Source organism: Lepisma saccharinum, chromosome 7 (assembly GCF_977018435.1).
Source record: "Lepisma saccharinum chromosome 7, izLepSacc3.1, whole genome shotgun sequence".
Lineage (NCBI taxonomy): Eukaryota > Metazoa > Arthropoda > Insecta > Zygentoma > Lepismatidae > Lepisma > Lepisma saccharinum.
The window spans coordinates 69,675,137-69,692,825 of NC_139235.1; the positions used below are offsets into that span (position 1 = coordinate 69,675,137).

At 38.6% G+C, this 17,689-nt stretch overlaps 2 protein-coding genes across 2 annotated transcripts in view; one reads left to right on the plus strand and one right to left on the minus strand.

Annotated features, from left to right (window-relative positions):
- Nucleotides 1-13,498: 13,498 nt before the first annotated feature.
- On the minus strand, nucleotides 13,499-14,678 carry Sod2 (superoxide dismutase 2). Its single transcript, XM_083125931.1, has one exon. It carries the CDS (start codon nucleotides 14,605-14,607, stop codon nucleotides 13,939-13,941), a length of 669 nt encoding a protein of 222 aa, XP_082982057.1. The 5' UTR covers nucleotides 14,608-14,678; the 3' UTR covers nucleotides 13,499-13,938.
- A 176-nt stretch (nucleotides 14,679-14,854) lies between these two features.
- Nucleotides 14,855-17,689, plus strand: part of LOC145990257 (cytokine receptor-like factor 3) — a 35,309-nt gene continuing 32,474 nt past the window's right edge. The window contains exon 1 of the mRNA XM_083125932.1: nucleotides 14,855-14,988. The gene's annotated coding sequence lies outside the window, so the exon portion shown is untranslated. The remainder of the gene's footprint in view (nucleotides 14,989-17,689) is intronic.

The window sequence follows — 17,689 nt, forward strand, 5'->3', positions numbered from 1 at the left end:
TAAAATAAATGTATTGCTCGCAACTAAAGTTACACTTGATACACTGATACAAAGGCTATTTCTCCACTTAAGTGCCACCATTATCCAAACATTTGTTCAGACGTGGAACAAGTTTTTGTATCCCTGAATCGTAGAAATCCGCCTCCTGCATCTGGAACCAAGTTGTGACTTCTTCCCTGACTTCATCGTCGTCGGCAAAGTGTTTTCCACCAAGATGTTTCTTGAGGTACAGGAACACGTGGTAGTCGCTGGGTGCAAGGTTGGGGCTGTATGGCAGATGGTGAAGGACCTCCCATTGAAACTGTGCAAGCAGATCCTTGGTGACATTCGCTGCATGTGGGCGGGCATTGTCATGAATAAACATGCCACTCAGTTTGTTTTGAATTGCATGTCGAAGATGTTCCAAAGTCTAGCAGTAGGCTTCAGCATTAATCGTTCTTCCAGGCAGCATTAATTCCACCAGCAGGATTCCGTGGCGAACTCAGAAAAGGGTTGCCATCAGCTTGCGGGTTGAAATTGAAGTTTTGAATTTTTTGGCTTTTGGAGAATGGGTATAGCGCCACTGCAGTGACTGCTGCTTGGATTCAGGCGTATGGTGGAACACCCATGTTCCATCACCTGTCACAATGGAGTCCAGGAATGAATCTCCCTCTTCTGCGTAGCGAGTAAGAAAGTCCAGTGCATATCCCAGTCGTTTGGTTTTGTGTTCGTCAAATGTTTTGGGACCCAGCGTGCACACACCTTTCTGTACCCTAACCCACTCACAACTTCATGAATAGTGGTTTTCGAACTGTCAGGAAACATCACACACAATTCTCGAATTGTCACCCTTCTCGCACGCACCTTTGCTTCAATACGATTGCGAAGGTCGTCAGTGATCACGGACGGCGTCCCACTTCTCTCTTCATCATGAACATCACGTCGACCTTCTGTGAAGACATGGCACCATTTTGCCACATTTTGACGATTCATTACGTTCCCATACACAGTCACAATTTCTCGGTGGATCTCCGATGGATGCTTTCCTTGTGCTTGCAAAAACCTGATCACGGCATGCACTTCGTACTTGGCGGGATTCGGTATCGCCACTGCCATTTCCAACGCGTGTTCCTCGCACAAGACTCAGCGCAGCACTAACGACTCACTCCCAATCCTCGTCGTATGGATCGCGGTTACTGCCAGTGTTGCCAACTTTGGTACACATTTTCTCCCTAACATGCAAATGTGTTTGTATCTTTACCGGACAAGCCTTGTACTTCTATGCACGATAATACAAATTACCACCACTTTTTGGATAGTAATAACAAAATCTTGTGTGCATGAACGAATTAAGGGACATGTAACATTTCACCCTTACCCTTCAAGCATCTAGAACTAAGAATAAATGTCAATTAACATAAGAGTAGATGTCAATTGTCTGCTGTTTGGAACATCTAAAGAGGTGATCACACCTCTTGCCACCTCAAATTAAGTGACGACCCCACTCATTTTGCAAAACAAAATTCCCAGACTTTTCAATATACTTCTAAAAATGATTTAACTGTCATATCCTAAACTTTGCATATTAATCCAGTGAAAGGGAAAGTGAAATGTGTTTCCATTTTCCAATCCTGATCAGAAAAAGAATTCTCAGACTTTTCCTTGATTTCAAGGTCAATGGAGATGTAAAAATAAATTATCAACTAGAATAAAAGTAAATGGTAATAGTTCCCCAGAGGAATCTAAAATCGTCCATGCACCTTTAATAACCCTATCAGGTGACAAAAAAGTATTTAATCTGCCATCGGTTGCATGTGATAATGCAAAACTTGAGATAAATGCAAGTGCTAACGTGGTCTTGTCTGCAAAAAATCATATAGCATACTTAGTACCTGGGTGCCACATGTCACCCAACCCTTTAACTGTCTTTAAAGTACGAAATAAACTGAACTATACCATGCATGCATGCTTGTGAACGACTTGAACGTTCTTTCAATGTCTTTGTTTTAAACTCAGTTGCAGAGTTCTGCTGCAATTCTAAGCAATGTAATATAAAGTTAAAGTCAGTTGCATGCTTGGGTTACATCAACCATGTGCCTATGTACGAACAACTGAACAGTGGCCGGAAGTAGCGCGCTACTTGTAGCGGCGCTACTGTAGCTAGCTACAATATTTGTAGCTGTAGCTGTAGCGACGCTACATTTTGAGAACTGTAGCTGTAGCGGTAGCGAAGCTACAAAATTCCTGTAGTTGTAGCGAAAATTTCAGCTACATTTCTTCAGCATTTTGAGATAAATTTTGAATGTGGCAACAGCGTCAAAAAGAATTCGACAATAACGCTTACTTTTGTATGAGGTTCATAAAGACAAAGTCTATTGTGTACAAGGAAATACGAATATATTATAAAAAATCTTGATCATAGATTATAGATACTGGCATAATTTATTTCATTAGTATCTGAATAATTATAATATCCAGAATACTATCTGATATATATGAATACATTCTGGCTAACAGCTACGATATTTGAGCTGCATCACTATTTTGAGGAGAATTGTGCCTCGTTTGTGGCACCACTGGGACGAATCCTGTGGATATCCCTAGTGTAAGATGCAGCAAAATGTCATTAATTACTGTGTAAAACACAACTTGCAGTGCAAACAGGAGCGATCCATTTTCCACTAGAATGACAGCAATATTGCAAGCAATCAATGGCTCAGTATGTTAACAGAATTGACATTTGTCAGGACATAGGATCTCACCAGCAAGAAATATTGTTACAAGAACGATACACATACACTTTCTGGAATTACAATTCTGTTATCATAATATTTGTTCACAAATTTTCAAATTACAATGTGTTTGGAACACTCGGATTTGCACATCAGTTTCCTCAACATATTTCTGTTTCTCTTTTTGGTTACTTTCACTGATCATGACAATGAGGATAAATATTTTATTTAGTAATTCTCTTATCTAGAGTTGCTTCCACTTTTGGCTAATTGTGAGAATGAGGAAGAATGGTGAATGATAATGAGCAGCATGGGGAATGGAGGAGCAGGACGATCCATCCTACAGGCGTCTTTCCCAGTTTTTATTTTGAGTCCACTTTATGCACAGATATGCTAATCGAGACTGGTTCCGAACCACTATGTGACTCAACTCAATATTTATTCTCAAGGAAAATATATTGATATATAAATTTAAATAATTCTACCAAATGTTATTTCTGTAAAATTGTAATCATTAATTTTGTCATATCCTAATTGCACTACTCATATATCAAATTTCAATTGATCTGCCGCTTACATAGGTATGTTATTTTCAAACACTTTATTAAAAATAAGTAACTGAAGTAACACTGCTATAAAAATTACCGAATGACGGGAATGATGATAATAAATAACAGTATCAATTTTCCAGTAAGTACAACTATCATACTAGGGTTTTCTTTGGAATATCCATGTGGTTGTTTTTTAATTATTTTATGCAAAAGTAGCGAAGTAGCGAGTAGCGAACAGGAGTAGCGTAGCTAACTACTTTTTGGAAAATGTAGCTGTAGCGAAGCTACATTTTGAAAGAGTAGCTGTAGCTGTAGCGAAGCTACTTTTAAAATGTAGCGTTCTGATCACTGCAACTGAAGCAGTGTCATGTTCACTTTCGTCACTTACACATATCTTAGTACCCTCCTCCTCATTAACACACCTCCTTATAGCATCTGGATCTGATGTGTGCCCTTCTCTTTCGAGGCTTTGACATTTTTCTTGAATGAATATCAATGGGTGTTGTTTAAGCTGAAGAGTGACAGTGACACCAGTGCATTTCTTTCCATATCATTGGAATGAGCAATGCTACTATAGAAGAGAGTATGAATTTCTCACCATGTTGCAAGTGAAAGCAGTTTCTCAAGTTGATTATTAATCTAGACACAATGTTTGAGAAATAGAAGTATTTTAAAAATCACGCATTCATTATGGAGAAAAAAATGCAACAATTTCAAGTTACGGCTAATCAAATGGGAGTTTTCGACTTTTCTGATGAGAAATAAGATTTCCAACATGTCCTCTTTCCCTTCATGTGTTTTTTTTTACACCATGGGAAGTTTGATATTTCCAAGAGAACAAGTAAAATAATACTCCCATAAGTGTAATGCTAAGTTTTCTCGCCCTCCTGCAACCACCCAGCTCACTGCAGGGAAAGATCAGTATGGGGAGTAGCAGTTTAGGGCCTTTCCACTGAAATTGTTCCTCCTGGCCTTAAAACTAAAATTGAATTTTCGAAGCTACATTTCATGAACTGTATCTTGAGGCTGTAACAAGCAGCGTAATTCAACAACAAATCAAATTGAATGTGCCACATGTCACTTGTTGCTTGGGTGTAACTTGAGCTAAAACTGTTTTCTTAATACAAAATAACATGTCTCCTCAGTGTGTGGGTTGCACATGAACGGTAAATTATTTTTTCCAGACTGGAAGGAAAAAAATGCCTATTCCAGTAATTTGTGGTTGTATTGCCTGTCACTTCAGCGTGTCTGTACCACAGCTGCCTGGGACAGTGTACCATGATGTAGATAAAACGTTTGTTATCCCTTGTACATTGCACAATGCCATAGTGAAGGTGATGTGATTAGCACCACACTCAGGATGTCTTTAACTTGTCCCCTGTATCCACTAATTAGAAGCTGGGGATTCCCCAAAACATGCAGGGAAAAATTCCCACATAAAATCATCCACTCTGGGAATGGAACCTGCACCTCCCATACTGGCTGGACGCTTGTGAGCCATATTGTAGATGGAAACACACATGGTATAATATTTTAGGTAACTGTCTTATTACTATTGCTTCTCATGAATTCACCAGTTTTGTTCTAAATAACCCTGTTCCAATCAATATACATTAAGTGTATTTGTACACACAGCTATTTGAAGAGCCCCCCCCCAAAAAAAGGTACATTTGTTACTAAGTATGCCATACTTCTTCTTTGCCAATAAAGGAGATACATACTGAGAGGAAATGTAAAAATCAGCTTTTATACACAAGTGTTATGTGGGTCAGTCAAATATAAATTGGAATTTTACTCTAACTTTTAATTACATAAATATATTGAAAAAAAATCTGTATACATTCCACTACAATCAAGTTTGACACTGGATTGGTAATTTTTTAATGCCTGTGGCATAGATCCAATGCACAAGATGTGCTCCACCTCATCACTCTTGAAACTTTGATCTCCCAATGTCCCTTAAGTTGTAAACAAATGATGATCACAAGGTGAGAGATTAGAGCTATAGTGAGGAGATTCCAATTTTTTATTGAGTTAAACTGCTTGAATGTGGTTTGCTGTCAGATGTTTTGGGCCACCGTGCATGTGTACACATCCACTTTCAAACTTTTTATGGCATGGAAACATTGGGTTTTCGATATTTCACTACTGGACTGCTACTTTAATCTTAGCAAAATTTCACTTGGCTTTACGCATTATTCGGCGAGAAGTTTAATGATAATAAATTTGCAACTGAGGCTGGCACTACGTGTTTGATCATCATGCTCACTACTGGCTGAATGTTTCGAAGGTGAAGTGTGTAGTATAGAACAATACATGCCAGGCCCGTAGCCAGGAATTCTTAGTAGGGGGGGCAAAGTCAATTCTTGAGAGGGCAATTTTTTAATATATTATTTCGCATTGGCAGATATAGTGGGGTACATAGGAGGACCCGTTGCCCCCACACAAAGCAATTACTAACCGGAAAGGGATGATATTGTGAAACTCCAACGAACAAAAGAAAAAAAAGTCTAACATCAAATATGGATAAAATTTAAGATAAATAGGCTAATCCGGACTGTATCTACTTGAAATTTAAGTGTGCTGCCACTGAAAATCGAATCTGAGGCAACTAGATTGCAGGTCGATAATGTGAATAGTCGATTAACACGTACCAACTTTATAAATCGTGCTTCATAAGTTTTCCCTCTAGTTTCCAGTATGCAAGATTTTTAAGTATAAACGGATCTAACAAGAATTCAATAACACCAATGTGTTGTGTTAAGCAATAAAAATCGAATAAAGTGAATAATAGTGGTTACATATTATCTACACTTTGATGGATACTGTAAAAATTTGTAACGTAGAACGTCTGTTACATTTTTTGTACATTAAAATATTGGTCTCTTAGGACTACCACGGATCCTATTTGCTTCAAAGGGGAGACTCTTACATCACTACGGAAAATGTTGGCTTACTGGTTACGTTAACCAATTTGCAAAATATTGTGTCAATTGTATTATTTTATTGTTGAAAACACAATTCTTTGGCACCCGACAAACAAATGGGAACCCCTTGATTGATAATGACTTCTTGAATTACGGTGTCATTTCATACTAAGTTGCATACAGGGGAATTTTGTATCCTCTTTACATTATAATAAAAATGTTCCTTTATGACTATAATATGAAATTAACTATACAGTGTATAAGGGGCCTCCTTCACCTTACTCCATCCTTGCTGCGTGAGGTCTCACGGATGCCTGTCACCACCAAAGCGTACAAACCCGAAATATCAGGTTTTTTTATACTGATACTAGTTTCTGTGAAAAACAGAATGGCATAAGATGAGTAAAATTAGGAAAATCCACTCCACAGCAGAAGAGTTGACAGAATGTTTTGGCAAAAAATTAGGTTATAAAAAAGGCAAGGTCTCCTGTATATAGCACCGTGCCATGAAGACACATTTAGGGGATGTGGGGATAGCTAAACATTGAAGGTGATGTGATCAGCACCATGCTCCGGCAGCCTTTACTCCCCAGAGTTACCCCCAGGTACCCATTGATTTGAGGCTGGATGAGCCCCAGAGCTGTTTTATGCCTGACAAGACCGGAAAAATTCCGATCTTAGATCACCCACCCCAGGAATTGAACCCCGGTCTCCCAAGTGGCATACAAACGCCGTACCGACTTTTCTTATTTTTTAAGGGAATACCCCTAAGCGGTAGTATGCCCTGTTATTCACTTTCTCTCAGGTTGTCATTTTTTACATTTTTGGACAAACACAAACATCCACGTCCAAACCGGGATTCGAACCCGGGACATCTGGCAACGCAGCGTATTCTTTTTTGAACCTATATACGCAGGGCAATTTTCAGAGTGTGTAGAGGACATCAAGGCGAACAACTTTTCTTATATTTGCTCTTCCAGTTCTTGTTTCAATGCTACAATACAAGCCATCGAAAAATGGCATCATCTGCCATATGTATGCAATCCCAATTAGCTTCGCGGTTGCAAATGGCATTTATATTTACTGCCGCTAAAAATTCTAAAAGCAATAGAATACTATGGAAATGATAGCATGCCGACAGGAAGTCAACACTTACCCTTTCCTTTATAAAATACATTTATCATATCACACACTCATGTTGCTTATCATATTTGCCCCCAAAAAACACCATTTGAATTTGAAATCATCGCATTAATGTAAATTACTATGAAAAATCAAATTACACGTGTTAAATATATTATTTTAGGTTGACATTTGATTTCTAAGGGGGAGGGGTGGCTTTGCCCCCCTCCCTTCCATGTCCCTACATTATTATACTTTCACCTAGAAATTTAGTGTAGAGGAATATTATCACCGATCTTAGACGACATTAGACTCTTAAAGAAAATCAAGTATTTTCAAGCGATTAAAGTTCAAAGCACTACGGGAAAAGAGGGCAACCACAGGGCATTGCCCCTCCCCAACCTTGGACAGAAATCAATTCTAGGGGGACAAACATTGAGGTTAAAGAAAGCAAGACTAGGAGAATCTAAGAGTAACAGAACAAAATGATACTCAAGATACTCTTTCTTGCATTATTTCTTCCAGGCGGCCAAGAGCACCTGCAGGGGGACACAAAGGGGCAATTTCCCCCTCGATATCAAATTTTATAGAGATAAAAATACAATTCGTAAAATTTTCTGCTTTTATTGAAGTTTTGTCAAGTTCAGAGCCGTAGCTAGTGGGCGGCGGGAGTTGGCCCTGGGTGCCGAACGATCTAAATGAAAAAAAAAATGTAAAAGAGAATGTCATGGCGCCCCAGGGAATTTTTAGTGCCATATTAAATCAATATTGTTTTCAGTTTGCAAAAATTTGGTTGTAAAAGATTTCTTGCTTGCTTCGCTTGCAATTTTATTATTTTCTCTAATGCATTGTAAATTACCAGAGAAGGAAGTTATTACTAAGTACTTCACACTCTTACTGCTAAACTATTTTGTCTTAAATGTATGAACACAATTATTTGATGGAAAAGGAGGCCAGCATATTTCACAGATAATTTATTTATTCGTTATGGTGCCTCTATGTTACTGCATTATATATACCCACCAATGCAATGATATAAACAAAGAATAAAATGAGGATTTTCTTTCCCGGCTGAACTTGCATCAAGGCTTTTGCCCATCCTAATCAGAAGGTCTGTGCAAGAATCTCGATCAGTAAAGAAGAGGATGGTGGTCGCCTTTACTGTAAGGGGACTTGTGGAGCACGTGTTGCTATTAACACAGAAGACCGTCACCGCGAAGTGGTACACCGAGGAGTGCCTGCCCAAGTAGTTAAAGCTCTCAAAAACACTCGTCCATGCTCGAAGGCAGACGCTTAGTTGGCATCAAGTATTTGGCACCTAGGGAACTGAAAGTGCTGGAGCATCCTCCCTACGGTGCAGACCTCACCATGCGACTCTGCACTGTTTCTTCACGTCAATAACAGGCTAAAAGGAATAGTTTTTCCAATGAAGAGAACCTTCTAAGGCCGTGGGATGACAAGTGTACCCACTTCCCTCAGGAAATATGGAAGAGTTGGTTCGACGAATGGTTTTGAAGATTGAAGAAGTGGTGGAAAGTATTTTCAAAGATTTTGAAAATGAGAGGTGTATTGCAAAACTTTCCTAGAACCTTTTCTATTTACACTCCAAAAGATACCTGGTGTAATCGACATCACACCACAATTTTTATTGCTTTCTAACAGAATTAATAAATGTGAAACACTATCACATTTTCGTCATGTTTGATAACTGACCCAGTAATCTGTCCTACATCTTTCACTAGCCGACTTCCATGGTGGGGTGGTTATACAACGCACTTCGACGTCAGGGGTCGGTCGCTGTGCAAATTCAGTCTGGGCATGGATGTTGTTTATGAGTGCCCCTAAATCAATTTCATATCATCACTCGTTCTCATCGTCACGATTAACTAGAAGTGGCAGAAAAGAGACGTTAAGTAAATAAAATAAAATATCCACTCTCTCTCTCTCTCTCTCTCTCTACCACATGCATCACGATTAGCAAAAGGCAGGGAAACAAAAAATTGAGGAGTTCAAACTCCATAGAAATACATCCAAGAAAACATATCCAAACACATAACGCATCTTTAATAATATAAGGCCACTCAGAATGCAGTGGCGTAGCATGCACATTTCGGGTGGGAACGCCAAGTCCGAAGGGAGGTTGGCCCTTTCTTGCTTAATAACTTACTTATGGTATTAGTCGCCACAGGTATTGTTTATTTGCCTGAAGTCAGCTGGCTCTTCAATAAAACATCATCCATGCATGTTTTAGCTAGACAATTAGATGCCTCACTATGCCACAAATGTTTTGAACTCTGGTGTTTTATACCTTTCTGCATGACGCAAGTCATTAGAAAACCTACCTGAATCACAAGCGCCTTTGAACAACAGCAGACGTCATTGTTGTGGTTGGTCCAACTACTCATTGATTTGGTTTATTTTACTTCGCTTTTCTACCACTTTTAGTTAATCGCGAATATGAATATGAGTGATGATATTGATGAAGGGACACTGACAATGAACACCCGTGCTCACGCTGGGATTTGAACCAGGGACCTCTGTCGTCTTGGCGCACTGTGCAAAGCAGAGTGGATGATCCAAATATCGTACACTCTACTGACGTAACAGTGCCGATTAGTAATTCAGACCACTGTTTATTACATCTTGAGAATGCTGATAAACATTTTAAAATAATTTTGTCCCGAGACCATTCGATGTTAAGAGTTTTCAAATGAATGCCAAACATTTCCATTGACACAATATTAAGCAGTTAGATAATAACGAAAAAATACAATAAATAAATTAATAGTTTTGCGGGTTAAGTGGTAGAGCAGCAACACGCTGAATTTCTACCACGAGGACTTCACCAACGTACTTTCACAAAAACTGTGTTGATCTTTTAGTTTCTAATGCACATCGCTGTTCGTGCGATGAATCATACAATGCAGTGACCATTAAGAAGCAGTATATTTGAGATTGGTAAAGTTACGTCAGTCAATATTGCGTATTGTAGCATCACATAGCACGAGTTGCATGAGCGAAGAACCGGGTAGGAATGCTACCGCTGTCGTCCGCTTCAGAAGGCAGGAAGGGTCACATGAACCAATCACGGTAGACCTCTCGTACGCCAGCTAAGAGAGCCCATTTACGCGCGTGCTGTAGAAATGGAAGCTTTCCCTCCATAAAGGCAGCAAGGAATATAGGAGTCCTGTACGAAGAACCTGCTCGGCGTCCGGCCGGGAAAGGCATTGAAAAGAGATGCTAGAACGAGTGTTGAGAGTGGAGCGTTGCAAGAGGATAGCGAAAAATAGCTATTATAATGCCATGAAGGTCAAACATATTTGAAATTAGTCACGTTTTACTTTATAATCACAGCATTTTAGCATTTTTGAAATTTTTAATCTGGGAACGCCGGGCGTACGGGCGTACTATAACGCTACGCCACTGTCAGAATGTCTAGATACTGAAAATCGTGAAATCATTTTCCGAAATCTGAATCTGGAAAGAATTTTTTTCCCCAATTCTGGTACGACATTATGGAATCCAACACAAGTTCCTTAATGAATCACCAAATCCATAAGTGTCTTTGTTAAGTTCCTAGAGCAATATATGATATAATTGTAAAGAACAGTGAGAATTCCAAATAGAAATGGGAATGTGTTCTATATTTTTCACAGGGGGGGCAAGGCATGGTCTCAGGGGGGGCAGTTGCCCCCCCTGCCCCCCCTCTAGCTACGGGCCTGATACATGCTCACTTTGACCTCCACTTTGCTCCAAATGGATACATTTGCTTGTATAGCTGTATGGAACAAATTTCAGTTTATATTTGACTGACCCACATATATTTTACATGAGGTACGAGGTGAAGAGGAAAGCCCAGAAATACTTGAAGCAGCACTGTGCAAAGAGACAAGGAAAAAAGGTAAACAGAATCCATTTGCAAGCATTCATCAAGGTCCTATGCTTCCAAGAGGGGTGAAAAGGACAGTAAGCTAAGTAACTAAATGCTGCAACTGTCCCCTGAGGCCAGGACCTGCCAAGGGGTTTTTCATTGTGTGACGCAAGGTCAGGGCATTGAATCCACCACTTCTGTTTTCTGGCTTTTGAGACAAAGGCTCTTTACTACTAATTTTCAAGTAGCTCCCAAATTGTCTGCATGATGTTGGACCTATATCAAAATTTTGGGGGCTCCCATCGATAATTGAACCTGGGACTCTTTGCACTAAAAGTGTGAACACTAACCATAAGGATACGTAGGAGCTAACATTAAGCTAAGTCGGTGAAATATTTTCTATGATCTAATACATATTACATTTAAAGAACATAAACTTTCACAGGACATAACAAGATTGTAGAATACATGACATCTGGCAACCTTAGTTTATAGCATGAGAGTACTTTAAATACTATTTAGAAATTTTGCAAGACCATGATATATTTTTTAAATAATCGCCAATAATCTTTAGTGCTTGACTTATCTAATTCATATCAAAGATTAAAAAGATTCATGAGGTTGCTACAAGACCAGTGAACCCTTTTTAATTTGAACTCCAAGGGAACATGGAAAAAATTCGAATTAATAAAAACATCACATTGTTAATGATGATTTCAAGGGGAATAAACTTCTGTTTGAATTACAGTGTAATTCAAATTAAAGAGAATCCACTGCATCTTGCATCCATCAAAATATTTGAGGAGGAAAGGGAGAGGGGGTTACAAGGAGTACAATTTAGATTGAAGGATTTATTTACTATATCCCTGTAGCCTGCACCACTGCATGTGTAAAAAAAAAACATGCAGCTAGTACCATTCAGAAAAACTGAATGGATGCAGAACAAAACTACCTATGTGAAGAAGACAAGTTGTGGATAAAAGCATGCCTTTGGAAGAGATGGCAAGTGGATCCAAAACAGTTCTGAAGCAGCTGGGAACAAGGCAGACACTAGAAGCTTTAAACAGAGAAAAATGGAAGATATGATTTTTAGATGCAATGCTCTTCCAAAACTATAGCTCCATAAGGTAAAGGAAGGTATTCCTATGTATAATTATTCACCGGCATTACACCATACAAATTTCATATGTGACATATGCACACACACACACACATTCTATAAATACTTACTATATCATGTGCACTATGTTTTCTTGTTCCATCCTGTGCACAGGTGTCTTGATTGCAAGTATCCATTTAGTTGGGGTTGTCAGGGATATGGGGTATCTATCTTACCTTATTTCTAGTGCTACTAACTGTATTTTATGGATGCTGCAATACCTAAGGTAAACTGGGGTATTAAGGACCACGGAGCATTAAGGACAGTGTGCTAGAATTCCGTAAAAAGCTCAAAAAAATGCGAAGCAGCAGGTGCACAAGCCATGTGCACGGTCTGTGATCCTCTTTTGAATGTGTAAATAGTACCCTGCACACAAATGGCGTGCAAGCTGCGTAGTTAAGACCGGGAAACAGAACCATCCAAAAGGCAAACGCGCGAAAATGCCATAAAGAACTGCTGAGCAGCTGTATGAAGTTAAAAGCGCATCCTGGAACATCTACATCATTAACAGCTGCAGAAGAATCCCAATTAGAGGAGTGCTTCATTCTATTTGCTCAGTGCAGTTTTGGAATGAACAAACAAGACTTGTGTGACGTGGTTCAAGATTATGTTTCTAAAAAGAAGGACGTACCATTCAAAAGTGGACTGGTCCTTGAAACCCCATTAGCTGGTCGTAATTGCTCCAGCAAAGGGGCAATTGGGACCATACAACCTACCTATCAATTCATTGTTGTTTTGCCTTTGCATTATATTCCCCCTCGTTTATGTTGTCATTAATGTAAACTAGAAAATATACATTCCAGAATGTATGGCATGGTGCTATGCACAGGGGAGCACTTTACCTTTTTTGTTATCCTGTTTGTGTTCTCTTGAACAGCTCCTGATGCATTTCTTCAATGAAATTGCAATTTGGTGGTCCTTAATACCCTAGTTTACCTTATATTCAACCAAAGTTGACATGCCTTTTGTAGGAAAGTATATAAGCTTAGTATTAGGTTTACGCTCTCACATTCCTATACTGTTGTCTACTTTCCTATAATATAGTTGACTACAGAAAAGAAGAGATCCTGGGAACACAATCTCAACAGCAGTTGCTGGTTCTCAAAATGTCACACTAACATGTGTTAATATATATATATATATATAAACACAATTAAGAATGTGTATAAGCATTTATTAAATCAAAAGTATAATCTTAAACTATAACAATATGATCAATTACTGCGACATTTTGATAGTTCACACATGCAGCAAACTGAGGAAAAATATCAATGTTCTGTTCATATCACATTCATGTAATCATCATACATTTCGAAATAGATATCCACCCTATTCACGACGCAGCATCATATTTATATTACCAATGTGAAACCTACAAAAAGCCTCTCTAAAAATTGTTTAAACACAGTTCACATTCTGAGAACTAAGGATACTGATACATATCATGCAATTTCTCTACAACTTGCAGTATTTTAAGTATTGCCTTTACACAGTTCATTACTTTATCATTGCTCAAATATACGTATTGCTACATAGGTGAAGAAATTAGATGAAAACAGTCCACAGATGCAAACACAAAATAATTTTCTGTCACAACTTAACCTCTTGCTTTCTGATATCGTTCAGCAACATCCTTCCAATTAGCTACTTTGAAAATTGCTTTCACATAGTCTGGTCGTACGTTTTTGTACTGTAGGTAATATGCATGTTCCCAGACATCAATTCCAAAGAGAGGAACCAGGCCTGTAGTTGGTTCCAGCGGATCTTGATTACTACATGATGCAATTTGAAGACTTTTGTTTTGTTTGTTATATCCAAGCCAAGCCCAACCTGAACCTTGGACACCAACAGCAGCTGTTGAAAGCAATGTTTTTAAGTTCTCAAATGTACCAAAGTTTCCATCAATTGCTTTCAGAAGGTCTCCTGAAGGTTGCTGTTCCCCACCGGGAGCTAAATTTTTCCAGAAAATGGAATGATTTAAATGTCCACCACCATTAAATTTTAATGCAGGTCCAAGAGTAATTATCGTTGCGACATCATTCTTTGCCTTTGCTTCTGCTAACTTCTCTTCGGCAATGTTCAAATTATTCACGTAAGCTGCGTGATGTTTACTATGGTGAAGTTGCATGATTTCAGCAGAAATAACCGGCTCCAAAGCATTGTAATCGTACGGCAAATCAGGCAAGGTATGTTTCTTTCTTATGATTTCAGAAATAACTCTTGTCTGTCTGCTTGCATTGAGCGCATTCGCAACACTTCGAATCATTTTTGTAAAATGTATTCTTTTATGAAGCAGACAAGATTAGTGCAGAAAAATCGTAAACCACAGACACAGACTACACACAAACTATAGTAGAGTGTGGCAGGCAAATCACAGGCAACTCTAACTTTGAACAAGGATCATACCACTCTTTTTTAACAAAACATATCTTATTATCTTTTTTATTTGATATATGTGAGGAATTAGGAAACATACCTTGGGATTAACTTCTTTTCATTCTCAAAAAATCCCAAGTGCGCAAATCTATCAGACATCGAAGAATATCTGAGCAGAAAGAAGGTGTACTGTCATTGTCATGGTCACCGTTACTATCGGAAAAAGAGGGAGTAGCTTGTGATGCGAGGTGGAGGGAGGAAACCAAATTTGGTAAATTATTCTTTATTTTTTTTAAAAAAATAATAATTTATAAGCAGGCTAAATACAAAGGTAAACGCATTTGTTACAGACGCTTTTCTTAATTTTAGACGTTATGAAAATAAATATGGCTGAAAATCGACCATATTCATTTCCCCGCCGGCTCAATAAGAAGAAGTTGTCGGTTTGGCATTTCTCTATAAGATGCAAGTTAATTTTTTACAAGCGGTATTATTGACCACAGTCTATTGCATTTCTATTTAAAAATTTGTTTCATGCAATTGTGACTAAAATATTTTATCAAGGTTTAGTGAATAACCATTAGCCATTGGTACTATCTCGCCGACGAACCAAATTTTGAATCTAACCTACTTCATATTCAATACATTTAATTAAAAGAAGCGATTTTACAATACCGGACCCTTCTCCAATTTCGTTCATATTTCGCATACTCACTAATTTGGGGCTCCTAATCACGAATCTGAAGTTAAAATTTGGCGCTCACGTGTGGAACTTGAAAATAAGGGGGTCAGTGATCGCAATCGACAATCCACAATTGCTCATTATTTATCACAAGATTATGCGTTTCGAATACTTAAAGTACGAAATATATATTCCTGATATTACTACGACCCCAAAATTAACTATGTTTGCCTAACCTAACCTTGCCGTGAATGGTTCGTGGGGCTATCCGTGAATAGTTAGTGGGGCTACGTGTGCATGGTTCGTGGGGCTACCTGTGCATTGTTCGAGGGGTTTAAGGCTAATTGCGACCAGGCACCGTAAAAAAATGTCAAGTTTCGTAGCAGTTGAGCGACAAATTTTAACCACAGAATCGTGATCAAGTGTCCTAAATTAGTGAGTATGCGAAATATGAACGAATGCACCCGTATTATTAATATTTGGTATAATTGAACAATACAGGGAATTTCTCCTATTTGTTTGAAATTTCGGATAGTTACTAATTTGGGTCTCCTAATCACGAATCTGCACTTAAAATTTGGCGCTCTCGTATAGAAATTCCTGAATTATGTGGAATTAACACCGGTATGATTGTCAATACACTACTGTGGTAGCCATGTTTGATGTTGACAAGTGAGGTTCGGTATTCGTTGCATACTTGTTGCTGTGTCTACAGCGTTGCCGCATTGTTACTTTCTCATTTGGGGATCATTGATCGTAGCAGAATGGAGGCGGAAAGGTGCCTTGAATTACGAACGGATCGGACTTTGGAATTTTTTAAACTTGCTGGTATTTTGTATAATCCGATAAGCTCGGAGGAGAATAGCAATAGTGACGATGACAGTGTGGAGGGAGAAGATGTTGTGGATTGCGGCTTCGAATAGAGGTAAGTTTGGCAACGGTGCTGTTCCTAGAGTGTTGTACGAATAGTTATACCAATTGTATGTAATCTGTGAATTGCATGGAGCGTTCATTTGCATTGAAAAGTGTGGATTACATGTTTCTTCCATGATTCATTGACTGTAAGGATAGGTAACGTTAGTTAAAGTAACTGAAATATATGCAATTTGTTTTAAATTCGGTGTACTTACTAATTTTGGTCTGGTAATCATGACTGTGCAGTTGAAATTTGGGTATTTGTTTACTATCCTTCGGACAGATTTCGTACATAGCCCCACGAACCATTTCCGGTAAGGTTAGGTAGGGCCACGCATAGGTTACAATAGTTAAAAATTGGTTTTGAAAAAAATATTCGTAGCCCCTCACACCATTCTCCCCACGCACCATTGGCGCTAGCCCCATGCACCATTGGCACGTGGTTAGGTTAGGAAACATAGTTAAATTTTGCAAGTTTGACACGTGAGCGCCAAATTTTAACTGCAGATTCGTGATTAGGGGGCCAAAATTAGTGAGTATGCGGAATTTCAAAGAAAATGGAGAAATTCCCGGTATTATAAAATCACTCCCTTCCTTCCTCCAAATGACACCATCTTCCTCTCATGAACAACTGACGAACTGAAGGTCTCACTTATCGCAAAACACTTTATCAACCTTCTTGTGTACTGAATGCAACGTAACAAATAACTGGTCTCACTTATCGCACAACACTTTAGCGACCTTCTGAACGCAACGTAACGAGTTGCGAACGTCACTTGTTCACATGAGAAAACTTGGCTGCTTCGTTGTTTATGTATCGACAATCACCGTTTATTCACAATGCTATTTTACAACTTCTACACATTAATTTACAATTTCTACACGTGACCACCAAATCTTAACTGCAGATAAGTCATCAGGACTCCATAATTAGTAAGTATTAGAATTATTAAGGAAATTATACCTTTTTTGCTATTGTAAAATTTCACACAAGAGTGCCAAATTTTAACTGCAGATTCGTCATTAGGAGCCCTAAATTAGTAAGTATGCGAAATATGGACGAAATTGGAGAAGTGTCCAGTATTGTAAAATCATACCAATTAAAATATGGGTAACGGTTCCGAGGTAAAACTTCGACACAGTCCCAACAGATTTTTTCATTTTTATAGAAGAAACTACTTACCGAAATGAGTTTCTGTAGCATTTAGAAGTTCGTGGTGGTATTTTCTTTCATCGTGGAATCTATTTCACCGGGAAATCATGTCTTTTTGAACAGAAATATCTCTCCGACGCACAATTGCTGTTGCTTCCATTTGTTTGCACTACGTGAACCAAATGTTGCGAACGTTCGATGATGTAACTCCCTGTCAGTGTG